Source organism: Narcine bancroftii, chromosome 5 (assembly GCF_036971445.1).
Source record: "Narcine bancroftii isolate sNarBan1 chromosome 5, sNarBan1.hap1, whole genome shotgun sequence".
Lineage (NCBI taxonomy): Eukaryota > Metazoa > Chordata > Chondrichthyes > Torpediniformes > Narcinidae > Narcine > Narcine bancroftii.
In genome coordinates, this window is record NC_091473.1 from 111,612,120 (window position 1) to 111,640,052 (window position 27,933).

General features: G+C 49.6%; 1 protein-coding gene across 2 annotated transcripts in view; it reads right to left on the minus strand.

Moving 5' to 3' along the window:
- Positions 1 to 10,507, minus strand: part of mast2 (microtubule associated serine/threonine kinase 2) — a 416,446-nt gene extending 405,939 nt beyond the window's left edge. For both annotated transcript variants that reach the window (XM_069938760.1, XM_069938759.1), the window contains exon 1: positions 9,702 to 10,507. In XM_069938760.1, coding sequence (XP_069794861.1) covers positions 9,702 to 9,842 — 141 coding nt within the window. In that variant the 5' untranslated portion in view covers positions 9,843 to 10,507. The remainder of the gene's footprint in view (positions 1 to 9,701) is intronic.
- Positions 10,508 to 27,933: the final 17,426 nt, after the last annotated feature.

Below are 27,933 nucleotides of genomic sequence, written 5' to 3' on the forward strand. Positions count from 1 at the left end.
AAGTTCCCCCCCATGGTTCCCCTAATCCTTTTCCCTTTCACCCTAAACCCATGTTCTCATGTATTTACCTCTATTAATCTGAATAAAAAGAGCCTACTCCCATTTACTCTGTCTATACTCCTCATAATTTTGTAAATCTCTATCTAATCTCCCCTCATTCTTCTACATTCCAAGGAATGAAGTCCTAATCTATTTCATCTTCCCCTCTAACTCAATGCCCGAAGACCCAGCAACATCTAGTACATCTTCTCTGTACTCTTTCAATCTTACTGATATTCTTACTGTCGTTAGGCAACCTGAACCGCACACTTCAAATTTGGTCTCACCAATGTCTTGTACAACCTCACCATAACATTTCACCTCCTCTACTCAACACTTTTGATTCATGAAGGCCAAGATGCCAAAAGCTTTCTTTATAACCCTGTCTACTTGTGACATTACTTTCAGCGAATTATGTACAGACAGTCCCCGCTTTACGACCTATGCTACTTATTACCATCCATACATACGACCCAATTTTTTTTTATATATATATATGGGAATCCCAGTCAATATGTGGAAAGTTAAAATCTCCTACTACCACAATTTTCTGTTTATTACATTGGCCTGCTACCTCTCTACAGATTTGCTCCTCCAATTCTCTCTGACTTTTGGGTAGTCTACAATGCAACCCTATCAGTTATGGTCATACCTTTCCCATTCCTCAGCTCCATCCATATGGCCTCTATAGACGAGCCCTCTTAGCTATCCTATCTAAGCACAGCTGTGATACTTTCCCTGACTTGCAATGCAACCTCTTCCCCTTTCATCCCTCCCCCTCTATCATGTCTGAAACAATGAAACCCCAGAATATTGAGCTGCCAGTCCTGCCCTTCCTGCAACCAAGTCTCACTTACTGTTATGATCCGACATGCCAATCCACACCCTCAGCTCATCTGCCTTTCCAACAATATCCCTTGCTTTGAAATAAATACACTTGAGAACATTTCTATCATATACAAACCTTTGATTTCTGTCTTTACATGCAGTCCTTACATGACCTTTATCCTCCTCCACTATCTGCTCTAACACTCTGGTTCCTATCCCCCTGCAAATCTAGTTTAAACCCCTCTGCCTGAGAAACTGAGGACAAAGGAAACCAGGAACTACATATTAGCTTTCCTGACCTTAGTGATAGAATAAATGAGATGATCTGAGAGTTTATTGTCAAAAATACAAGTATAAATGAGCCAAAATTCTTACTTGCTGAAGCCACACAGGTACACAAGATCCACCATCAAAAATGGTACAAATTAATTTACCACAATATGCATGATGCAGAAGAAGAAATAATCCAAGAATTCAATTAATATTAACAGGACACTTGTAGCAAATTAAAGATGAGGGAATTATTTGTCAATAGCTGAATAGCATGATGTCTTCAAAGAACAGAGAAACTGTGTGCTTATTCAGAGAGGCCAACAAAAAGCACGTCAGATAAAAATACAACATGAACAATATGAAGTCATCCAATTTGATTGAAAGTAAAGAGCAGATTTTTTTTTAAAGGTCCTGAGAGATTGAAAGGGGCTGGTGCAAATAAGGACCTGGAAGTTCCTGTATATGAATTACACAAAGTTACCCAAGCAGGTAGTGTTAATAGCCCAAAGGACCCCAAAACCCAGCAGCAATAGATATTCACCACAACAAATGGTTACTTAAACAAAAGTTGTTTTCAATCATCTTTAAACATGAAAACAGAATCAAACTTTAACTTATCTCTATTAACTTAACTAACCCAACTTAACCCCCTTCTAATTCTAAGCGCACGTGTATGTAATGTGTGCGTAAATTTAAGAAAAGTTCTTTGGTTCACAGTTCAATCTCACTTCTCATTCTTCCAAGTTCACTGATTACAGACAATTCTTATACTGTGCACAGAATTTAACATGTATAAAGTTCACCAGGCTTTAGTGCTCGAAAGGTAAGTGTTTACCACTCAGGAAGGTTCTCGTAGGGTTTGCAGAGAGAGATATGTGTTGTTCCAGGATTTCCACAACTGAAGTACCACCATTAGTCACCTCAATGTCTTGCTGATGAAACTTGCCCCATCAGGGTTCTCCAGATGATAACGTCTTTCTTTCAGTCTACCATAGAGTTCCTTCCTGATCCTCTTATTCCAAGAGTAACATCAGTCAGATATACTTCCACCCATCCACCACTCTGGAGTTTCTGTTTCAGTTCCTACAAACTTCCCCTGGCCTGTTTCAGCTGTGACTCTCCCTCTCCATCTGAGATTTCAAACTGCCAGCCACATGTCCTTCTTTCTCTCACTTGCAAAAATACCCCTCCTTCTCCAGCAAACAATAGGAGTTAGTCTTCTGCTCCCATCTGCTGTTTTTAGGTCAACAAGAACCAGGAGTGAACTTTCTGTGCACTCTGTCAAAACCCTTGCAAAGAGCTTTCAACAGCCAGAGTGTCTCCAGTCCATTCATTTCATGACATCATTTCAATTAGCACCTACTTGTGAAATGTTCGTAGCATTCTCCATAGTTTCTATAAAGTCACTGAACATGAATTCTTCAGTATTTCAAATAACATCTGTTTTAAAGTGTGTACATGTATGTAACCTACTTTAATTTTACCAATTTATCTCCCAAATACATCTACAAATATTCCATCCCAGTAGAACAAGCAATCAGAAGGGCAAATGGCTGTTGGTCTCTATTGCAAGAGGAAGCTTATTAAAATTACATAAAGCTTTGATGACATCACATCTGGAATACTGGATATGCTCCAAACTTTCCTCCAGAAGATACATTGATGAAGTGGAATAAATAGTCAGTACAGGTATGTTGATTACAGTGGTAGCAGGATTATCCACTGAGGACAGGATAATAAGAATGGCTGTACAATTTCCCAATAAAGGATAGTGGTCTTGAATATTGAGTCTATAAAAGGTCCCAACTCAAAACAGTGACTGACTATTTCTTCCCAAGGATGCCACCTGACCTGAAAAGTTCCTCCAGCTTTTTTTTTCCTCAAGGCTGCAGTATGCTTTCTTGACTTTAGAAATATAAAAAGGGATATCTCAGAGATACAAAATTCTTCTGGTGTGACTGGGAAGATCCAGGGATCAAGTTGACCCTGTCAGCAATGTCTAAAAGCTGGAGCCACCATTTCACAATTAAAGATTGGGCATCAGTAAAAATGTCTTCACCCTAGAGGATTGCATATTCTAGTAGGTAAGGAACTGCTGGAAAAACTCACCTGGTTAGATAGCATCCATGGGTAGAAATAGTCAGTCAGCATATCAAGTCTGAACCCTATGTCAAAACTATGATAAAAAGGTGAAATTGCATGTCTAAAGGGGGAAAGAAGGTAGGAGAGGGATCAAGAGGTGATGGGGTGCAAACAGAAGCTGTTGCAGCTGGACAGACCATTATGAGGGAGGAGGAAAGTTGAGAGGGAGATAAAAAAATTTAAATACAGAAATATAGAAAGAGATGGAAACAGTGGAATTGATGGGGTGGGGGGGGGGGTTACCTCAAATCAGAAAAAAAGTGTGTACTCAGTTGCTTTGCATATTCAAAATCAATGGACTTCTGGATATTAAGGAGATTCAAACTTCATCTTATTGTCAGAAAACAGCAGAGGTGAAATACTCTGTGATCTTATTGAATAACACAATAGATCAAATGGTCTGGTCATACATTTCTTCTAGTTCACAAATTAAACAAGCAGTATTTTTCTATCTTTTGTATTTATTGGAATTATTAAAAACAAGCTATATCAGCAATATTTTTTTCAGATGAAAAGCTAAAGGTTAGAAACACAAAAAACTAATATTAAAACAAAATCAGGAAATATTTGCTATTCGGGTAGCATCTGTGGAGAAAAAAAAGTTTACATTTCAGGACAATAACCTTTAGAAGAGGAATTTTTTTTTTTAAAAGACAGGCTTTAAGTTCCAGAGTAAAGGGAGAACAAAGTTAACATCAATGTAAGAAGCAAAAGACAGAGGTCAGACAATGGAATGAAGGTCAAGGCAATCCTAGCAAATTGAAAAGAGGTATTCCACAAAACAATCCCCCAATCTGCATCTGGCTGCTCCAACAAAGATACCGCCACTTTGTGAGCACTGAATGCAGAACATTAAGCAGTATATAAATTGCTGCACTGCTTCAATGAACCCTCACACAAGCTTCAGGGACATTATTTCCCCTCACACCTGGGCATGCAACAGTGTTCAGTCTTCAACACTATTCAATAAGGAGCCTTTAAGTTTGTGTCAAAGCAAACTGTCCAGTTGCCATGCAAGGGCAAATAATGCTGGGGCTGAGTCAGTGGGGAGAGGGGCAGTCTTGATGACATTCTAGTGGGGAGTGGGAGGGAAAAGGGGTCATAAACCTTGGGCACTAATTGTTTCATTCAGCAGCTGTGTCTGACCTACTTTATTTCCAGAAAGATTGATTTTTCTTTCAGATTAACAGCATCTCCAGCTTTCAAAATCTTCAGTTTCTCTCTTTACACAAGCTGCCTAATCCGCTAGATTTCCACAGCACTCTTCCCTCCTTTCAAATTTCCAGTTATCACTATGTGATAGAGGTCCAGCATTTTTCAACTTGCTTCATTCCAGTCTTTTGACTTCCATTTATAATCACTTCAAAAGCCACAATTAGCGAAACACCACCACCCTCTTTCCTCAGGGGCATCAAGATGCAAATAGTTGGCCTCCTCAGCAACAATGATGAGTCACACTAAAGAGATGAGGTGGAAAATCTTGTGAAATGGTGTGAGAGTAACCAAAGTCTGAACATGAACAAGACGAAGGGGATGATCATGGACTTTTGGAGGACCAGGAACAACCACTCTCCGCACACATCAACAACTCTGGAGTAGGGAGAGTGGAGAACATTAAACTGTAACATTACCCTGCTTGTCTCACGACACAGACTTGCCAAGTATTTTCTGCTTTTATTTCTTACTTTTCGTTTCTCAAATATTCACAGAGATTATCACAAATGATCTTTTGAATGCTGTCAGATTCATCAATAGCAATAATGACTTGTATTCATTATTTTCAAAATATTATAAAAGATCTCAAGACAATTCACAGGAAAGTTAACAAATTAAATTTAATATGAACGTACAAAGATGAGTAACCAAAAGTGGGAAGTGCAGAGAGTTCATAGAATAGAGGTTGGCTTGTGCCAGAGCATGATCTGCATTCATAACTCTCTGCAACTTCTTGCAGCTATGAGTAGAGCAATTCCTGTTCCAAGCTGTGATGTAGCTGGGCGGGGCACTTTCGAGGGTACATCAACAAAAATTAGTATGGGACACAGGCGACATGACAAATTTTTTCAGGCTTCTGAGGAAGGAGAGGTGTTAGTGTACCTTCTAGATCAAAATGTTAATGTGGTGGGACCAGGTCAAGTTATTGGTAATATTTACTTCTCAAAATGTAAAGATCTCCACCACCTCCATTTCAACACTGTCGAGATAGGTAGGCATGAGTTCATCTGACTTCATGAAGTCAATAACCAGTTCCTTCACTTTGTTGACATTGAGGGAGAGGTTGTTACAAGTTAAGATGTGAGGAGGTCATGAAGCAATTTGAAAACTGGAAAAGTACTAAAATCAAGGCATTACACTAATGCGATCAGTGCAATTGAGGAAATTAGAATAAAGAGTTGGAATGTTTTGGCAAATGAGGGTTGTTCAGATAGGAAATGGTCCAATAAAGCAGTAGCATTCCATTACCTGAGCATTTTGTCCTCTAAAGTGCCAAATATTTTTGCTGAGAATGACATGGAGATAGAATTTCACTCTTCATTAATGATAAAGAAACATTCAAAGAAAGCAATTTGTGCCAAAATGAAATATTTTGCTGAGATGAAAAAATGTTGAAAACTCATGATCAATCAGTAGAAAGGAAAGGCATTCTTCTGCTCCATTTGACAGCTGTTCATCAACTTCAATTCCAATGAAGGCTCTAGCCTGAACATTAACTGATCTGCTCTCTTCATAAAGTCTGACTCATTCAGGTTTATTATCATCTGATTGTACATATACAAAACACACAAATAGATATAACAATAATTGACACCTTTCCAGAGTTGTTAAACAGTCTCATCACCTGCAGGAAGAACCTGTTTCCAAAACTAGCAGTCCTGGTTTTTATGCTCCTGTGTTTCTACCTTAGTGCCTCAAAGATACTGCGGGCTAGATGGCAAGGGTCCTCAATGATTCTCTCAGCCCTCTTTAAGCACCACTCACTGTAGATGTCATCGATAGAGGGAAGGGAGACCCCAGTGCTGTCAGCAGGTTTAATCACCCTCTGTACTGAGCTCTGATCTGATGCTTTGCAGCTACCATACCACATCATGTTGCAGCCAGCCAGGATACTCCCTATTGTGCTCCTGTAGAATGTTGTTAGGATGGTGGCCAGTAGCCTTGCCCTCCTCAATCTCCTTTAGAAATGTAGGCACTGCTGCACCTTCCTGACTAATGAGGAGGTGATGTGGGTCCAAGATAGGTCGTCCTTTAAATGGGCCCCAAGGAACATTGTGCTTCCCACTCTCTCCATGACAGAGCCATTGATCACATCATGGGATGTGGTCTTTCATCCTCCTGATGTCCACAATCATCTCTTTTATTTTGTCCATGTTAAGACTCAGGTTGTTATTCATGCACCACTGGACAAGCTGATCAACCTCCCCTCTGTAAAGTAACTTGTCATTATTGCCAAAGACACCAACTACTGTTATGTCATCTGCAAACTCGATGATTCTGTTGCAGCTGAATCGAGCATTACAGTTGAGAGCTATCAACTTGAACATGGCAAAGCATGCAGCCCTGAAGTATAATGTGGCTTGAGATTTTGTAAGGAACCCGAACAGACTGTGGTCTTTCCATCAAAAAGTCCAGAATCCAGCTGCAGAGAGAGATGCTGAGTCCCAGTGTGGATAGTTTATCTACCTGCCTCTGAGGTATTATTGTGTAAATGCCAAGCTGAAGTCAATGCACAAGAGCCTGGCAGAGGAGGCATCGTTTTCTAGGTGGGTCAAAATATATGGTTCAAAAGCATGCACTGAAATTTCACTGAACTTGACGATTAAAAAAAAATCTAAAAAGTAAAGGCTCCATTATTGCCATGTAATACTACATTTAGAATGTAACATACATGAAATTCTTGAACTTGGTCTACCGTATGGAAGAGTTGCCACTTTGTCCAGCGCCCCTCACACAAATGAGGCCCCTTAACTCTGAGGTAATAGGATCAGAAAACTCTAAATTATTGGCAAATTCTTATCCAAACATTGGCAATAACAAGATCCAAATAGTTTTTATTTCCCCAATGAAATGTTCAGATTAAATTGTTTGGCACACGTTGACATTTATTGTTTATGACAAGAAACAAAATTGGATGGTTACATCTTAATTTAATATGCTTAGAAAAAAAATCAAGAGTGGAAAAAAAAACTCAATACTATTGGACAAAGTGTGAATATTTCACACTTTTCAAAAAAAAATAAACGCGATGGAAATCTCAAACTAGCCGGATCTTGTTCGTGTTTCCAGCATTTAGGTTCTATGACATATGCCAGAATTTAACATGTTGACAAACTGAAATTGATGGTTGTCAATTTCAGTAAATCCTTGAGTCAAAGCTTTATCTGCACACAATCAATAGTTATCAATGCATTTTTTTTTTTAAACTTGACCCATTGGTTTTAAAAATAGACTTGGATAGAATAAAAAAGTCTCAGTAATGGACTATGTGACAAGCGAGCCGATATTTATGCGACTGGAACCACTTACCAATACTAAAGTGACAAGATTCAAAACCTGGGCACGTTGGTACAAGAAGCAAAATAAAACCACACAAGGGTGACCCCACGATGCGCTTTAACCTTCTACTGCCAATTTTTAGGATTCTCACAATATCTTGAGGGCGGTGAGTGAACAAACACAGTCCACATGGGGGGGGGGGGGTCCCTGCAGTCCACATGAGGGGCGGGGGGTCCCTGCACAGTCCACATGAGGGGCGGGGGGTCCCTGCACAGTCCACATGAGGGGCGGGGGGTCCCTGCACAGTCCACATGAGGGGCGGGGGGTCCCTGCACAGTCCACATGAGGGGCGGGGGGTCCCTGCACAGTCCACATGAGGGGCGGGGGGTCCCTGCACAGTCCACATGAGGGGCGGGGGGTCCCTGCACAGTCCACATGAGGGGCGGGGGGTCCCTGCACAGTCCACATGAGGGGCGGGGGGCCCCTGCACAGTCCACATGAGGGGCGGGGGGTCCCTGCACAGTCCACATGAGGGGCGGGGGGTCCCTGCACAGTCCACATGAGGGGCGGGGGGGTCCCTGCACAGTCCACATGAGGGGCGGGGGGTCCCTGCACAGTCCACATGAGGGGCGGGGGGTCCCTGCACAGTCCACATGAGGGGCGGGGGGTCCCTGCACAGTCCACATGAGGGGCGGGGGGTCCCTGCACAGTCCACATGAGGGGCGGGGGGTCCCTGCACAGTCCACATGAGGGGCGGGGGGTCCCTGCACAGTCCACATGAGGGGCGGGGGGTCCCTGCACAGTCCACATGAGGGGCGGGGGGTCCCTGCACAGTCCACATGAGGGGCGGGGGGTCCCTGCACAGTCCACATGAGGGGCGGGGGGGTCCCTGCACAGTCCACATGAGGGGCGGGGGGTCCCTGCACAGTCCACATGAGGGGCGGGGGGTCCCTGCACAGTCCACATGAGGGGCGGGGGGTCCCTGCACAGTCCACATGAGGGGGGGGGGGTCCCTGCACAGTCCACATGAGGGGTGGGGGGTCCCTGCACAGTCCACATGAGGGGGGGGGTCCCTGCACAGTCCACATGAGGGGTGGGGGGTCCCTGCACAGTCCACATGAGGGGGGGGTCCCTGCACAGTCCACATGAGGGGGGGGGTCCCTGCACAGTCCACATGAGGTGGGGGGTGGTCCCTGCACAGTCCACATGAGGGGGGGGGTCCCTGCACAGTCCACATGAGGAGGGGGGTCCTTGCACAGTCCACATGAGGAGGGGGGGGGGGGTCCTTGCACAGTCCACATGAGGGGGGGGTCCCTGCACAGTCCACATGAGGGGGGGGGTCCCTGCACAGTCCACATGAGGGGGGGGGGTCCCTGCACAGTCCACATGAGGAGGGGGGTCCCTGCACAGTCCACATGAGGAGGGGGGGGGTCCTTGCACAGTCCACATGAGGAGAGGGGTCCTTGCACAGTCCACTTGAGGGGGGGGGTCCCTGCACAGTCCACATGAGGGGGGGGGTCCCTGCACAGTCCACATGAGGTGGGGGGGGGTCCCTGCACAGTCCACATGAGGGGGGGGTCCCTGCACAGTCCACATGAGGGGGGGGTCCCTGCACAGTCCACATGAGGAGGGGGGTCCTTGCACAGTCCACATGAGGGGGGGGGGGGTCCTTGCACAGTCCACATGAGGGGGGGGGGTCCCTGCACAGTCCACATGAGGGGGGGGGGGTCCCTGCACAGTCCACATGAGGGGGGGGGGGGTCCCTGCACAGTCCACATGAGGGGGGGGGGTTCCCTGCACAGTCCACATGAGGGGGGGGGTGTCCCTGCACAGTCCACATGAGGGGGGGGGGGGTCCCTGCACAGGGGGGGAACAATGCTTATACACAAGTGCTCCAGGACTTGGTTTTCCCCTGATGGGCTCACCTTTTCTTTCTGTATTTCGCCCCTTTGCTCCCGATCCGGGCGACGTTTAACTCTGCTTCCCTCACTGGGTTGATCCTGCGCGGGTTGTTTCGAGCCTTTCTTCTTGTTTTTGAGGCTGCTGGGTGCCCCAGATTTCTTCATCGCTCAGGCACATGTGAAAATCCGTCCACCGAAACAAAACGTGTCGATCCTCCAAAAAGCAAGTGACGAATCCACACAAGACGGATGGGGGGGGGGGGAGTCGTGTGGGAACAGACCGACTGAATGAATGGGTGACTCGATGAGTTGAAGCCCGCCTTCAGCGGGTGATGGCGCACAGACACCCGGCGTGTTCGGGCATCTTGGCCCCGTCTGGCGCCGAGAGTCGCTCTCACTCGGGACCGAGGGGCAAAGATGAGCGTTCGAAACCAGTCCTATGTCGCTGCCGCCGCGGTTAAAGGCCGGCCCGGGCTCCACGCCCCCCGCCCCCGACCCCGCCGCCGCCGCCGCTCCCTCCCGCACCCAACTCAAGCTGCTGCTCGGGGCGTGAAGCCGCCGCTCGCCGCTGCCCTGCCTGGTGCTGCTGCTGGTGCTGCTGGTGCTGCTGCTGGTGCTGCTGGTGCTGCTGGTGGTGCCAGCCGGACCGCTGTCGGCATCGCCGCATGGACGGTCCCCTCGGAAACAGCCCGCGTCACCCGCACTGCGGCGGACATGGCAGCCTGGTGATGTTTATTATTGTGGCTGTTTCACTCCCCTTCAGCATCCCTCACTTCCGGTTGCTGGGGCACTTGACCTCTGCGACGGAAGCGTTGCCTGGAGGCGTGGTAGGTGCGCGCTTGGACCGCGGCGATGGAGGAGGATTGGGATTGGGAGCGGGGTGGGGGCGGGGATGTGAGAGGCGGAGGGGGGCGGGGATGTGAGAGGCGGGGGGGCGGGGATGTGAGGGGCGGGGGGGGCGGGGATGTGAGGGGCGGGGGGGGGGCGGGGATGTGAGGGGCGGGGATGTGAGGGGCGGGGGGGGGCCGGGGATGTGAGGGGCGGGGGGGGCGGGGATGTGAGGGGCGGGGGGGGCGGGGATGTGAGGGGCGGGGGGGGCGGGGATGTGAGGGGCGGGGGGCGGGGATGTGAGTGGCGGGGGGCGGGGATGTGAGAGGCGGGGGGCGGGGATGTGAGAGGCGGGGATGTGAGGGGCGGGGGGGGCGGGGATGTGAGGGGCGGGGGGGGCGGGGATGTGAGGGGCGGGGGGGGGCGGGGATGTGAGGGGCGGGGATGTGAGGGGCGGGGATGTGAGGGGCGGGGATGTGAGGGGCGGGGATGTGAGGGGCGGGGATGTGAGGGGCGGGGATGTGAGGGGCGGGGATGTGAGGGGCGGGGATGTGAGGGGCGGGGATGTGAGGGGCGGGGATGTGAGGGGCGGGGATGTGAGGGGCGGGGATGTGAGGGGCGGGGATGTGAGGGGCGGGGATGTGAGGGGCGGGGATGTGAGGGGCGGGGATGTGAGGGGCGGGGATGTGAGGGGCGGGGATGTGAGGGGCGGGGATGTGAGGGGCGGGGATGTGAGGGGCGGGGATGTGAGGGGCGGGGATGTGAGGGGCGGGGATGTGAGGGGCGGGGATGTGAGGGGCGGGGATGTGAGGGGCGGGGATGTGAGGGGCGGGGATGTGAGGGGCGGGGATGTGAGGGGCGGGGATGTGAGGGGCGGGGATGTGAGGGGCGGGGATGTGAGGGGCGGGGATGTGAGGGGCGGGGATGTGAGGGGCGGGGATGTGAGGGGCGGGGATGTGAGGGGCGGGGGGGGGCCGGGGATGTGAGGGGCGGGGGGGGCCGGGGATGTGAGGGGCGGGGGGGGGCCGGGGATGTGAGGGGCGGGGGGGGGCCGGGGATGTGAGGGGCGGGGGGGGGCCGGGGATGTGAGGGGCGGGGGGGGGCCGGGGATGTGAGGGGCGGGGGGGGGCCGGGGATGTGAGGGGCGGGGATGTGAGGGGCGGGGGGGGCGGGGATGTGAGGGGCGGGGGGGGGCGCGGATGTGAGGGGCGGGGGGGGCGCGGATGTGAGGGGCGGGGGGGGGCGGGGATGTGAGGGGCCGGGGATGTGAGGGGCCGGGGATGTGAGGGGCCGGGGATGTGAGGGGCCGGGGATGTGAGGGGCCGGGGATGTGAGGGGCCGGGGATGTGAGGGGCCGGGGATGTGAGGGGCCGGGGATGTGAGGGGCCGGGGATGTGAGGGGCCGGGGATGTGAGGGGCCGGGGATGTGAGGGGCCGGGGATGTGAGGGGCCGGGGATGTGAGGGGCCGGGGATGTGAGGGGCCGGGGATGTGAGGGGCCGGGGATGTGAGGGGCCGGGGATGTGAGGGGCCGGGGATGTGAGGGGCCGGGGATGTGAGGGGCCGGGGATGTGAGGGGCCGGGGATGTGAGGGGCCGGGGATGTGAGGGGCCGGGGATGTGAGGGGCCGGGGATGTGAGGGGCCGGGGATGTGAGGGGCCGGGGATGTGAGGGGCCGGGGATGTGAGGGGCCGGGGATGTGAGGGGCCGGGGATGTGAGGGGCCGGGGATGTGAGGGGCCGGGGATGTGAGGGGCCGGGGATGTGAGGGGCCGGGGATGTGAGGGGCCGGGGATGTGAGGGGCCGGGGATGTGAGGGGCCGGGGATGTGAGGGGCCGGGGATGTGAGGGGCCGGGGATGTGAGGGGCCGGGGATGTGAGGGGCCGGGGATGTGAGGGGCCGGGGATGTGAGGGGCCGGGGATGTGAGGGGCCGGGGATGTGAGGGGCGGGGGGGGGCCGGGGATGTGAGGGGCGGGGGGGGGCCGGGGATGTGAGGGGCGGGGGGGGGGCCGGGGATGTGAGGGGCGGGGGGGGGGCCGGGGATGTGAGGGGCGGGGGGGGGGCCGGGGATGTGAGTGGCGGGGGGGGGGCCGGGGATGTGAGGGGCGGGGGGGGGCCGGGGATGTGAGGGGCGGGGGGGGGCCGGGGATGTGAGGGGCGGGGGGGGGCCGGGGATGTGAGGGGCGGGGGGGGGCCGGGGATGTGAGGGGCGGGGGGGGGCCGGGGATGTGAGGGGCGGGGGGGGGCCGGGGATGTGAGGGGCGGGGGGGGGCCGGGGATGTGAGGGGCGGGGGGGGGCCGGGGATGTGAGGGGCGGGGGGGGGCCGGGGATGTGAGGGGCGGGGGGGGCGGGGATGTGAGGGGCGGGGGGGGCGGGGATGTGAGAGGCGGGGGAGGGGGCGGGGATGTGAGAGGCGGGGGGGGCGGAGGGGGCGGGGATGTGAGGGGCGGGGGGGGCGGGGATGTGAGGGGCGGGGGGGGCGGGGATGTGAGGGGCGGGGGGGCGGGGATGTGAGGGGCGGGGGGGGCGGGGATGTGAGTGGCGGGGGGCGGGGATGTGAGTGGCGGGGGGCGGGGATGTGAGAGGCGGGGGGCGGGGATGTGAGAGGCGGGGATGTGAGGGGCGGGGATGTGAGGGGCGGGGGGGGCGGGGATGTGAGGGGCGGGGGGGGCGGGGATGTGAGGGGCGGGGGGGGCGGGGATGTGAGGGGCGGGGGGGGCGGGGATGTGAGGGGCGGGGGGGGCGGGGATGTGAGAGGCGGGGGGCGGGGATGTGAGTGGCGGGGGGCGGGGATGTGAGGGGCGGGGTTGTGAGGGGCGGGGTTGTGAGGGGCGGGGATGTGAGAGGGGGGGGATGTGAGGGGGGGGGATGTGAGAGGCGGGGGGCGGGGATGTGAGAGGCGGGGGAGGGGGCGGGGATGTGAGAGGCGGGGGGGGCGGAGGGGGCGGGGATGTGAGGGGCGGGGGGGGCGGGGATGTGAGGGGCGGGGGGGGCGGGGATGTGAGGGGCGGGGGGGCGGGGATGTGAGGGGCGGGGGGGGCGGGGATGTGAGTGGCGGGGGGCGGGGATGTGAGTGGCGGGGGGCGGGGATGTGAGAGGCGGGGGGCGGGGATGTGAGAGGCGGGGATGTGAGGGGCGGGGATGTGAGGGGCGGGGGGGGCGGGGATGTGAGGGGCGGGGGGGGCGGGGATGTGAGGGGCGGGGGGGGCGGGGATGTGAGGGGCGGGGGGGGCCGGGGATGTGAGGGGCGGGGGGGGCGGGGATGTGAGAGGCGGGGGGCGGGGATGTGAGTGGCGGGGGGCGGGGATGTGAGGGGCGGGGTTGTGAGGGGCGGGGTTGTGAGGGGGGGGGATGTGAGAGGGGGGGATGTGAGGGGGGGGGATGTGAGAGGCGGGGGGCGGGGATGTGAGAGGCGGGGGGCGGGGATGTGAGAGGCGGGGGGCGGGGATGTGAGAGGCGGGGGGCGGGGATGTGAGGGGCGGGGATGTGAGAGGCGGGGGGGAATGTGAGAGGCGGGGGAGGGGGCGGGGATGTGAGAGGCGGGGGGGGGGAGTGCAGTGATTGGGGAGGGGGGGAATGCAATAATGGGATTTACTGGAAGTGTGTTGTGCTGATGACTGGCCCCCATGTGCTCACATAGAACCCTGCTTTCCTGAACCAGAACCCTTCTGAAGTCGACTGTGAAACCTTACCCATAGTTATAAGCTAATAAAACCATTTGTTCTCCCTCCAGTTGAGAGAGCTTTTATTCACATTACAGTTTTATTAGCTTATTCCCTAAAGGATGAAAGCGCTACTCAAGCCAGGTATTCTGCTGATAAACTTTCTGTCCCCCGACACGGCTGAGGAGTTCACGTACTGGCAAGATTGCTTCCAGACCTACCTGAACATGACCAGAGACATTTTCCACACTGATGAACTCATGTGGTCCTCACTTGTTTCGATGGTAGGAATGAAAGGGTATGCAGTCATCAGGGTCTGCACTACATATGATGCTGCCATCGAAGTGTTGAAGGCACAATACCTGAAGTTGCAAAACAAGATCCCAGCAAGGAACCAACTTGCTCCATGTCGCCAACGACCAGGAGAGTCGATCAATGACTACCTGCTAGATCTGTAGACACTTGCCAAGAAGTGCAGGTACGAAGCGGCTACACACTGAGTTTGTGAGGAAAAGCAGATCTGGGTCACTCTTGTCGCGGGGGTCCGCTCGAGGTACATGAGGCAGCAACTGCTCAAGTCGGGAAAGGACCTGGCTAGCCACGTTGAACTGGCCAAGCTCAAGAGTGATGACCTCAAAGCCAGTGAGCTCGGTCACCCAAGTGACCCCTTCCAAGGACCGGCTGCTTCTGCTATCCCAGCCCTAACGCCGTTTCCTGTGTTAGGGAACGCTCCTGTGCGAAGGGGTACTTTTTCTGTGGCAAGAGTCAGCATCTCTGATCTCGTTGCCTGGTTAAAGACTCAATGTGTTCCAGCTGTGGCAAGAAAGGACATTGGGTGATGAGAAGCCTGGGGAAGTCCACAGCAGCACTGCTCCCGGATCCATATCCAGTCTCAAACCATCTGCCCCGAATTCACCCAATCCCACTTGCTGCGCGACACGCTGATGGAAGGTGAGGAAAAGGCTCGGAGACCATCTTCCTGCGACTCAAATTCAAACTCGGCACCATGATCGTCAGAGGAGGAAGGAGGGTGGCCATCTTGCCATGCCACGAGGTCGATGCCATCTTACCCACACGGGAACGCAGGACGGCAGGGGAGTCTCTGGGGTCCTAGCCTCAATGGTTCTAGACTAGGACAGACCTCACCAGCTCAGCAACTCTATAGTGACTATGAAGCTTCATAGACTCACAGACTGTGCAGGAATACAACCTAAAGATGGATCCTTCCAATTATCGCATATTCCTTGCGTCCCAGTCGCAATCGACGTGTTTTCAACAACATTGTATAGTGCATTTGTCGTTTGAGGGGGGGGAGTTTTGTAAGATGCACCTGTATGTACTTGATGAATTGTGTGCTCCGGTGCTGTTGGGACTGAACTTCCTTTGTCGCCTTAAAAGCGTGACCTTAGAGTATTCTGGTCCCCTCCCCTCTGTAATGGTTTGGAACAGAGGGCCTCTAAAATCAGAACCCATATGCAGCCTCTCCACAATGAATATTGATTACCCCCCCCCCCCCCCCACCTCTCTTCCCAAATCTATCCTCTGACTCCAAACCTATTGCTTCCAGGAGCAGGAGGTACAGCACAGCAGATCAAGACATCATAAAGTCTGAGACACAACGTCTACTCGATGAAAGTATCATCGAACCTAGCACCAGCCTGTGGAGAGCTCAAGTGGTAGTGGTAAAAGGGGAAAACAAATGCAGGCTAGTAATTGACAATAGCCAAACCATTAATCGGCACTCACTCCTGCACACATAACCCCTCCCTTGAATTTCGGATATGGTGAATGATATTGCGCAGTATCGCATCTATTTGACCATTTACCTGAAAGCTGCTTTTCACCAGGTACCAATCTGTTCCAAGGACCATCCACATACAGCATTTGAGGCTAACAGTCGTGTCTATCAATTCCGGAGAGTCCCTTTCGGTATTACTAATGGGGTTTCTATCTTCCAGAGGCAGATGGACAGAATGGTGGATGAGTATGGGTTGAAGTCTACCTTCTACCTTGATAACGTCACCATCTGTGGCCATACCTTGGAAGACCATGATGCCAACCTCCAGAGCTTTTTCTACACGACAAAATTCCTGAACCTCACTTATCACTGACAAGTGTGTGTGCACGCTTTCCTTGGCTACGTGGTGGCATCATTGGTCCCAATCCCGATAGGAAGTGCCCTCTATTAGAGCTCCCCATTCCCAGGACCACAAAGGCATTGAGGAGATGCCTGGGGTTTTTCTCATATTACACCCAGTGGATCTTTAAATACACTGATAAAGTTCACCCTCTCTTAAACGCCACTATTATCCTCCTCTTGGTTAAAGCCCAAACAGCTTTTAACTACCTCCAAAATCACACTGCGTAAACCGCCATGCACGCGGTGGACAAGAATGTACTTTTCCAAGTGGAAAGCGACGCTTCAGATGTAGCCCTGGTTCCTACCCTCAACCAGACAGGCAGGCTGGTTCCATTCTTTTCTTGGACATTGCAAGGCCACAAGCTCCAGAACCCTTCTCTGGAAAAGGAGGCTCAAGCCATTGTAGAAGCCATGAAGCACTGGAGGCACTACCTGGCTGGTAGGAAATTTATGCTCCTCACTGACCAGTGCTCTGTCGCATTCATATTTAATAATGTCAAGAGGATAAAAATCAAAAATGAAAAAATTGTTAGGTGGAGGGGAGGATTGATATCTCCAGCTACAATTACGGGTACACGATCCTTTATCCGGACATCTAAAATCCAGAAAGCTCCAAAGTCCGGCATTTTTTTGCTGGTACTGGTACAACGGAGGGAGCGAGAGAGAGACAGCAGCACAACGAGGTTGGAGGGGGGAGAGTGACGGCAGCGCAACTCGGATGGGCAAGTGGGGAGAGAGATGGCAGCACAACTCAGGTGGGCAAGAGGAGAGAGAGATGGCAGCACAATACGGGTGGGCTTAAATCTGGGGCACCTGGCTTTTGTTCTAAAATCCGAAATTTGGAACATACTGTCCCCCAAGGGTTTTGGATAAAGGATTGTGTACCTGTCTGACATTGCCTATTAGACTGGAGCCCTTAATGACCTTCCAGATGCCTTATCCAGAGACCGGCCAACTGCGGTCTCACCATAATGAGCTCTGCCATCCATGGGTTACCCGCATGGCTCTCTTTGTCAAGGCATGCAATCTGCCCTACTCCATGGAAGATGTCAGGGAAATGACCAGATCTTGCCAATTCTGCATGGAGTACAAGCCACACTTCTACCATCCGTAAAGGCGCACCTGATCAAGTCATCCACGCCCTTTGAACAGCTCAGTGTCGATTTTAAGGAACTTCTTCCCTCCACGAACAGGAACACTTTCTTCCTTTCTATCAACAATGAGTACTCCCACTTCCTGTTCGCCATTCCATGTCCAGACACGTCCACTTTGTGGGTCATAAAGGCCCTAGGTTCCATTTTCACCCTGTAAATAGCGACTGGGGCTCATCCTTTATGAGTGATGAGCTACGTCAGTACCTGCTGGTGAGGTGCATTGCATCCAGCAGTACTGTGAGCTACAACCCCGTGGGAATGGGCAAGTTGAAAAGGAAAATGCCATGGTCTGGAAGGCTATCAAACTGGTTCTGAAGTCAAGAGGCCTTCCAGACTCACATTGGCAGGAAGTCATTCCTATGGTGCTCCATTCCATCTGGTCTCTACTATGTACTGTGACCAACGCTACTCCCCAAGAGTTCCTATTCAATTTTGAAAGAAGGTCAGCATCAGGAACCACATCCCAACCTGGCTTACAACTCCTGATCTGGTCCTTCTCAGGAAGCACGTGAGGAGAAGCAAGACCAACCCCCGTTGGTGGAAAGGTTGAAACTGCTCCATACCAATCCTGGATGGCAGGGAGGACACATTCTCCATCTGGGACCTGCCGGAAGACAGGATCCATTCACTTGTGCCCTGCGAGTCACGGAGCTCATACTCACCACCCCAGCCAGGGGTTCAGGGGATCCAGTTCAGAAGGAAAGTGCATCCCCCTCCACTGTAGAACCGGAGACCCCCTCCTGCTACTCCTCCCACAAAAGAGGACCAGGAGACTCAAGGAACCCAAGACCCTCCCACTCCACCAAGATCTCCAAACCCCCAAACTGCTTAAATTTGTAAATAATCATATTTTTTCAAAATAAAATTTCTGAATCAATGTTCTCGGTTTTCATCCACAGACCCAAAATTCTGCAGGAAGGGGTGAATGCAGTGAACTGAGATTCACTGGTGATGTGCTATACTGATGGCTGGCTCCTCCCCAATCTACCCTTAAATAACCCTGTTTTCCCACCTAAACTGTAAACCCCTCTGAAGACCACTGTAAGACCCTACCCTCATTTATAAGCTAATAAAAGCATATGTTCTCCCTCCAGTCATGAGAGCTTTTAGTCACGCGACAGGAATGCAGTGATGGGGGATGCACTGAATGAGGAATGCATTGATGGGGAAATGCTGTGATTGGGGGGATGCAGAGATGAGGAAATGCAGTGACTGAGGGAATGCAGTGATGGGGAAGGCAGTGATCGGGGGAATGCAGTGATTGAGGGTTGCAATGATGGGGAAATGCTGTTATTGGGAGGGATGCTGTGATGGGGAATTGCAGTGATTGAGGGAATACAGTGATGGGGAAGGCAGTGAATTGGGGAAATGCAGTGATCGGGGGAATGCAGTGATTGTGGGGAATGCAGTGATGAGGAAGGTAGTGATTGGGGGAATGCAGTGATTGAGGGAATGCAGTGTATGGGGGAATGCAGTAATGGGGAAAGCAGGGATGGGGGAATGCAGTAATGGGTAAATGCAGTGATGGGGAAATGCAGTGATTGGGGGGATGTAGTGATTAGGTGTAGAGCGCGTCGAAAGAACCAAAGACTTGTTGATCCAAACCAAGGCTTTTATTAACTAAAAGACTGGAGCATATCACATGTAGGTCGACCAGTCCAGAATGACCTGGTCTGGCTAGGAGCAATCCTTTAAGACCTGCCAATAGGTTTTGCTATGCTCTCAGCCAATCACAGTCATCCTACACTACAATCTGTACATATACACATTGGTGATAGAATCTGTACTATCACATTAGGGGATGCAGTGATTGGGGATGCAGTGACTGCGGGACTGCAGATGCACAAAGTGATGGGCGCATGCGGAGAACATGGACTCTTGGTTTTGAGGGTGTGCTGTGGGCATGCAGTGTTGGGAGCTTGTGGGGACTGAGCAGCAATTGGAGGTGTGCAGAAAGCACAGTGATGGGATGTGCAGGAACGTTGGTGTGCACTATTGGGTTGTGAGGAGGGGGGGGTCGCCAGTGCTCATTGTTGGTTTGCAGGAGGCAGTGTCATACAGTCAGGGCAATGCGAGAGAAACAGACCAATCTTGACTTCATTTGAATTTCTGACTAATTTTTCATGTAGGTGCAGGACAACACAGTGAATTGTTTGGTAAAACAGGAAATTTCTTCAAAGTAATATTTTTCCCTCAGAAAGCATAACTGGAATTATTATTTCAGAATCAGAATTTTTTGCCATGAACGTCATGAAATTTGTTGTTTTGCCACAACATCATAGTGCCAACATTCACGTTATCACCATCTTACAATATTACTATAAAAAAATAACAATAATAGAGGACAAAAAGTAAGGCAGTGTCTTTGGATCATTGATTATTCAGGAATGTGATGGCAGTGGGGTAGAAGCTGTCCTTGAGCCATTGAGTGCTCATCTTTAGGCTCCTGTACCTTTTTCCCCTGATGGTAATGATGAGACATGACCTGGGTGATGGGGTCTTTAAGGATAGAGGTTGCTTTTTTTTAAGACACCACCTCATGTAGATGTCCTTGATGGAGTGAAGTCGGGTGCCTGTGATGTTGCAGGCCAAGTTAACAACTGTCTGGAGTTTATTCTTGTCCTGCGAGTTGGTGCCTCCATACCAGGCAGTGATGCAAACAGCCAGAATGTTCTCCACGGAACATCTTTAGAAGTTTTCGAGAGTTTTCGGTGACATACTGAATTTCCTCAGACACCTCACAAAGTATAGCCCCTGCAGGCCTTCTTTGTCATTGCATATCAACATGGAAGCTCCAGGATTGTGAAAGGGGATATTTGAGTCATCATCTCCTTGTTTGAGGGAACTTACTTACACAAAATCAACAACATTACTGCAGTGCATGCCCATTTTGTGTGAAATGTTCAATGAGGTCTGAAGGCTTTTGTCTTGAACTTCCAAAATGCACCAAATAATCCCAATCAGTCAGAATAATCTCTTGGCTTTGCACTAGAGGATGGTGCTATTAAATGATGATGCCTGGATAATATGGCAAAGTGGTTAGCACAGTCTTTACAGCGCCAGCAATCAGGACCGGACCTAGGTCCGAATTCCACACTGTCTGTAAGGAGTTTGTACATTCTCCTTGTGCCTGGGTGGGTTTTCTCTGGGGGCTCCAGTTTCCTCCAACCCTTCAACAAAATACATACTGGGGTGTTGGTTAATGGGTGTAAAGTTGGTGGCACGGACACATAGGGCAATTGGTCCATTACAGTGCTGTATGTCTAAATTTTAAAAAAACATGCAAAACCAAGTGTTACACTCTATATTGATTCACATGCCAATCAACATAAATGTGTTTTTCCCCCTCCCCACTTACCTGTTCTCCCCCACTTCCCTAATCTTCCTCCTTCACCTTCCTCCCACTCTTCCGATCCCATACTTGGCTTCAACTCAATCCCTGCAGGGTTTTTCCAGGGGTGAGTGCTGCTGGAACTCACTGGAGTGCCGCTCTGGCACTTCTGTAAAAAAGGACCAACTTCTCCACAAATGAGGAAGATGTGATTGTAGATTTGAGAGAACATTTTCTCCCAAGTTTTAGAATTTAAGTCGGAATACTGTCTGATCCCCAACTTTCCATTTGGCATGGCACACAGGCATTAGTGAATCAGGAATGGTGGCGAGGCCAAACTGCAAATTGAAGGAATGATTGGCGGATACTATCCACTGCCCCTGTACTCCAAAGTGTGTTAGCGAGGACACCACGGTCTTGCTAAATCTTGAAATACTTACACAGAGAGCGACGTCACCATCTGGTTGGGGCTGCGTGGTAAGGTCCTGGCAGCTGAGGCTCCGATACCCCATCTCGCCTGCATTTCGTCCTTCTCTATCAATTCAGCTGTGCTCGCTACTTACAGAATGGATCAAACCGATAATGGTATTCCATTCAAAAATAGCCCTCAAGTAGAAATTATATTTTTAATTTCTCAGCATATGTCTGAGAGGAGGGGCCTTTGGCTGGGGTCAAAGTTGTACTGGTGAGTTTAGAGAGAGAAAGACTCAGGAAAAAGAGAGACATATGGGATAGAGTGGGGGAAAGAGAGAGAAGTGTGGGTTAGAAGCACAGGATAGAGAGATGGAGACTCAGAATACAGAGTCTAAATTGAGAGAGACCTTTGTTGTGTGTGTGTGTGTGTGTGTGTGTGTGTGTGTGTGTGTGTGTGTGTGTGTGTGTGTGTGTGTGTGTGTGTGTGTGAGAGAGAGAGAGAGAAAGAGAGAGAGTGGGGCGGGGGTGGGGCAGAAACCTGGGATTTTGACCCAGGATTGCGAGGGAGAGATAGAAAAAGACCTGGAGAGAAAGTACTGAGTGATAAGGAGATCTCAGAGAGAAAGAGAGACCTGGAATAGTGAAAAAGATAGATCAACAAGGAGATTAGGGACAGTCAGAGAGAGAGGAGACTTGGGTGATGAAGAGCAGAGTGAGGAACCCCAGGAGAGAGGAATATGAGATAGAAAGAGAGAATCCTGGGATGGAGGGAAAGTGGGAAGATAGATCAACAGGCTTTGAATAGTGGGGCCTGCCACGTGATGACATGGGGTTAGACTGATAATCCCTGCTCGCTTCAATAAATTTGAAAAAAGTGACAAGAAAGGTTATAAATTTTACAGAAAATATATGAAAGAGTTGCCACCAAAGAAGGACAAAGGACTTACTATTGTGTAAGAAACCAAGCAAGAAAAAGAACAGGAAAAGGAAGAGAGGCCGACCTTAAGAAAGGATCCTGGAGCTGTCCGCAAGGTAGTATCCAAAGGAGAGAGGCCAGATGCTGGGGAGACTTTGGACACTGCTGCACAAGGTCTCCCCCGACAATGGCTGCCAAAACTGGATGAAGAACTGACTGGTGAATTAAAGCAAATGTTAGACTTTTTTCGACAATCCATGGAAGTGTTAACTGATGAAATAAGGAAGAATGGTGATAAAATGGGAAGATTAATGCAACAGGTGGACTCTAGATTTGAAATAGTGGATGGAAAAATTAAAGGGATTGAATTTTAGATCCAAAATCTGAAAGACCAAGTGAATAAAGTACAAGCAGAAGCAGGTGTAAAGCACGATCAGTTAATGCAAAAGGTCGACATTTTGGAAAATTTCAGCAGACAGAACAATATCAAGATTGTTGGACTTAAAGAAAGGGATGAGGGACAAGATTTGAAGAAATTTTTGCAAGGTGGATACCGGAATCTTTGAGTCAGGCTGTCTTTCAAGGGGATTTGGAGATAGAATGAGCCCATAGGGCATTGAGACCTAACCTCAGACTTCCTTCGATATGAAGTAAGAGAAAAGGTATTGGAGCTGGCTGCGAAACAAGCTAAAGAGAGACAATCACCTTTGATTTATAATGGACATAAGATTTTTTAAAATCCAGATATAAGTTTTGATTTGTTGAAAAAGCGAAAGGAGTTTAATCCGGTTAAAAATGTACTGTGGAAAAAAGGCTATGCCTTTGTTTTGAGATATCCAGCTGTTCTGAAAGTATTCGTCCCAGGAAGGAGGAATAGATTTTTTACTGAGCCTAATGAAACAAAGATATATGCCGATTCATTGCCTGCTAAAGATCAGCACATGGTTGTACACACCTGAATTTATTATATAACTGAGAGGTTTTGCTGTAACTGAAAATACATTGTGTTTCAAGAGGGGTAAAAAGGGAAGGAAGGTTTAACCTATACTGGGCGTGATCTAACATACTGGATAAGATTAATTGATTAAAAAGTATATTGATAAGTTTATAGTAAAGGATGGTATGGTGTTTCGAGTGAGTTAGTGGGGAATGTGATACTGACCACTACGCTATCATGGGTACTAATGTGATTAGTTTTGCATCCTGTATGGATCAAGGTGATAGAGATGTTTTAGCATCACATGCCTCTGGGGTTTTCCTTATATTTAATCTTCTTTTCTTATCTTTTCTTTTTTTTTGTTTCAAGCTTGGATCGTTTATAGATGCAAGATATTATATTGAGAGGGTTGGGTTGATTGGTGTGATGGAGGCAGATGCTGGAGGGATATAGGCTTTAATTTGGATGTCTAATGGCAGGGACATTTTCATTTATTAGTATTAATATTAATGGAATTCAGAATACAATAAAGAGTGTAACAGAGTATATAGATATGTTTTTGGGAGATAATTTGGGAAAGGTTTGTTAGAGTAGATCACGTACAAACTCTTTAAAACAGATCTTATTTAAAATACTGGAGCTCTGCCCCATGATAGACATATCGGCTCCAAAGCTTTTGCGAGAGCTTTAGAGAGTGCTCAATAGACTTCACTAATGGATTGTTGTTTACAAAAGGCAACAGATAAAAGATCTTGTTGGAGCCGCAGATTGTCTGGAAGAGAACTTGTTGTTCTAAGAGGGTCATGTGGTTTTTCATGCAGAGAGAGTCAAAGAGTCTTTCTCTCAGAGAGAAAGAGGGACTCAGAGATTGGTCTGGAACAGGACAAGCTGGCAAGCTTGTGGAAAGCCCTATTTGGAAGATGGCCTGGTCAAAGTCCTTGCGGTTTATGCAAGAGGAGAAGACTGACTGTCTAATGTTTCACTTGGAATAAGTGAAACAAAAAGGAACTCTGTGGTGACCTGAAAGAAAGAGGTTATTGTCATGATAATGAATATGTATGAGATATACCGGAAGTCACGTGGTATGAGAGAGAGATAAGAACACAAGCAAGAGAACAAAGGAAACGGGAGAATAAAGCCACCGAGAAGTTTACCTGATAAAACTTGTGTTTAATGTTTTATTAACTTCACATTTCGGGCCACAAATGTGACATTGGCGACGAGGATGAAAGAAGCTTGAAGAAAATTAAAGACTAAACAAGATTACAGAGGATTACAGACAACTTCAAGGTGATAAGAATTTTCTCTTTGTCTCAGTACTTTTGGAGCTGGAATATTTCCTCATGGCTGGGGCAGACAGTGACTTTCTAACACATAGTGGAATTGCTCATTTTGACCCAACGGGTGATGCAAGCACTGTAAGTGTGAAGTGGAAGGCATGGCTGGAAGAATTTGAATCCTACGCCGACAGTCGTGGCCTATTTCTAGATACCGGTACAGTTGAACAAAAAACGCAGAGGAGGGCGTTACTTTTTTTCACTGCGGGAGCTGCAGTTCGGGAAACATTTAACACACTTTTGAATACTGGAAGAAAGGATGAGTACCAGAAAGCGGTAGACGCATTAAATGCACACTATGTAGTGACACCGAATACTACATTTCAATGCCATTTGTTTCGGAGAACGAGACAAGAAGATGGCCAGACAATTGCTCAGTACGTGACGAGATTACGCCAGCTAGCTGTTGGATGCAATTACATGCCAGCTGATTTGGACAACCAATTATTGGATCAAGTCGTACAGCACTGTAGATCAGATAAACTCAGAAGACGTCTACTGGAAAGAGGGAGTGAGTTGGAACTCACCGATGCTTTAGCTATTGCTGCTGCATTAGAGGCTGTTGAAGGGCAATTTCATACCATGACCCTGAAAGACAACTCAAGCCAGCAAATTAAGAGGCTCTCACATCGCCATAATCAGCCAAGATATACGCCGACACATGACGTGGAGTGTTATAGATGTGGAAACCGAGGTCACTTTGGAAAAGACCCATATTGCCCGGCCAAAGGCAAAGTTTGCAGAAAGTGTGGAGGTAAGGACCACTTTGCAAAGAAGTGCAAAAGCAAGTCCAATGCAGACCAGAAGAGGAAGAGTACAACTTCCAAAGGCAAAGTCTGGGGGAAAGGAAAGTATCCTGGAAAGAAAGAGACCATTCGCCAGATAGACGGTGACGATGATGATACCCAGGAGGAACAGAGTTGTTACCAATTTACGTTGAATGAAGTACGTCATGAGAAGGTCCCAGTGATCATTGGTGGAGTGACAGTGCAGGTCATTGTAGACTCAGGCAGTGACAATAATGTGATTGATCGACATTTATGGGAGAAGTTGAAAAGGAAAAAGATTATCTGTACCTCAAAGAAGTGTTCCAAGAAACTGTATCCATACACAGCAACCAAGCCATTGCAGACCATTGGATGTTTTACTGCAACTGTTGAAGCTGGAGATAAGTACACCGAAGCAGAGTTTATGGTCATAGAAGAGAGGGGAGAACCATTGCTGAGTAGAAGCACAGCGCAAGACCTGGCAATACTTCATATTGGAGCTTGTGTCAATTCAATTCAGTCATACGAGGATATGAAGCAAGAATTCCCCGCAGTCTTCCAAGGAGTAGGAAAGCTGAAAGGTCGACAATTGAAGCTAGCAGTAGATGAAACAGTCAAACCCAAGGCACAACCAATGCGCCGAACTCCGTTTGGACTTCGTGGGAAAGTCGAAGCCAAAATTAAAGAAATGATCGAACAAGACATTATTGAACCTGTGGAACATTCGACACAATGGGTCAGTCCCGTAGTGATTGTGCCCAAACCAAAGGGTGACATAAGACTATGTGTTTTCATGAGAATGGCCAATGAAGCTATAATTAGAGAACGACATCCTATACCAACAGTGGAGGAAATACTTCAAGAACTAACTACCAGCAAGGTATTCTCAAAAATTGATCTGAAATGGGGCTATTATCAATTAGAGCTGGATCCAGGTTCCCGAGATGTAACTACATTTGTGACTCACTGTGGATTGTATCGTTACAAGAGACTATCATTTGGAATTAATGCAGCTTCGGAGATCTACCAGTATGAAATCCATCGAGTGATTCAAGGGATTCCTGGAGTTGCCAACATTTCTGACGACATCATAGTCCATGCACCAACGAAGGAAGAGCATGACAAACAGTTGAGGCGTGTACTATCTAGACTACAGGAGGCAGGCCTTACTGTGAATGGAAACAAGTGCCAGTTTGGTGTGTCAGAAATGGACTTCATGGGACACAGACTTACACGGGAAGGACTAAACCCTGCAGAGGCCAAGGTGAAAGCTATTGAAGAGGCACGTGCACCTCAGAATGCAACAGAGGTGAGGAGTTTCCTGGGATTGGTCAATTTTTGTGCAAAGTACATTCCTAATTTCGCTACAGTGGCAGAACCACTAAGGAAACTAACCAGGAAAGGTGTACCATTTCATTTTGGATCTGAGCAGAAGAAAGCGTTCACAGCGCTGAAGCAAAGCCTGACAGATGCAAAAACTCTTGGATATTACGATCCGGCGGCATCAACCAAAGTCATAGCGGATGCCAGCCCGGTTGGTTTAGGAGCCGTGTTGGTCCAGATGCATGATGGAGGACCAAGAATCATTGCCTATGCCTGCAGATCGTTATCAGATGTGGAAAGAAGATACTCTCAGACAGAGAAAGAAGCACTCGGACTTGTATGGGCCTGTGAGAGGTTCCATGCATATTTATACGGCATTGAATTTGAACTCATCACAGATCATAAGCCATTAGAGGTGATCTATGCACCTAGATCCAAACCATGTGCCAGAATAGAGAGATGGGTACTCAGACTACAACCCTACAAATATAAAGTAATTCACATTGCAGGGAAAGCAAACATTGCAGATCCGCTGTCAAGATTGGTGAAGGATGGTGGTTCACAATCCAAGTCAGAATTGGGAACAGAAACAGAGAGCTTTGTACGCTTCGTAGCTATTCAGGCGACACCGAAAGCTGTGACTACGAAGGAAGTCGAGAGAGAATCCGAACGTGATTCAGAACTCAAGGAAGTAAGAGAATGCATACAGAGTGGACAATGGGACAAGTGTACTCACAAGGCTTACATTCCCATTAGACACGAACTTTGTTGCATTGGACAGTGTGTATTAAGAGGTTGCAGATTGGTGATACCGCAAAGATTGAGACCGAGGATCGTATCCTTAGCGCATGAAGGACACCTAGGCATTGTTGGTACCAAGCAAAACCTCAGGACCAAGGTATGGTGGCCAAGTTGTGATAAAGACGCCGAGAAATTTGTTAAAACTTGTCACGGATGTCAAATAACAAGTAGGAGTAATCCGCCAGAACCGATCCGGAGTACACAACTTTCGACAGGACCATGGATCGACGTAGCTGTTGATTTTCTTGGACCTTTACCGACGGGTGAATCAATTATGGTAGTGATAGATTACTACAGCAGATGCTATGAGTACGTGGTGTTGAAGTCCACAACCACTGAAAAAACAATACAAGCATTAGCAGAGATATTCACAAGATATGGATTACCTGTTACATTATACTCTGACAATGGTCCACAATTCATTTCAGAGACATTTGCGGAATACATGAGGACCACAGGTATCCACCATCATAAAGTAACTCCGAAATGGCCGCAAGCCAACGGAGAAGTAGAGAGACAAAATCAGTCCATTGAAAAACTATTGAGGATTGCACACGCAGAAGGACAAAATTGGCGAGAAGCATTGCTATCTTATGTGGCTGTCTATCGAGCAACGCCTCATGCAACCTCTGGAAAAAGTCCTGC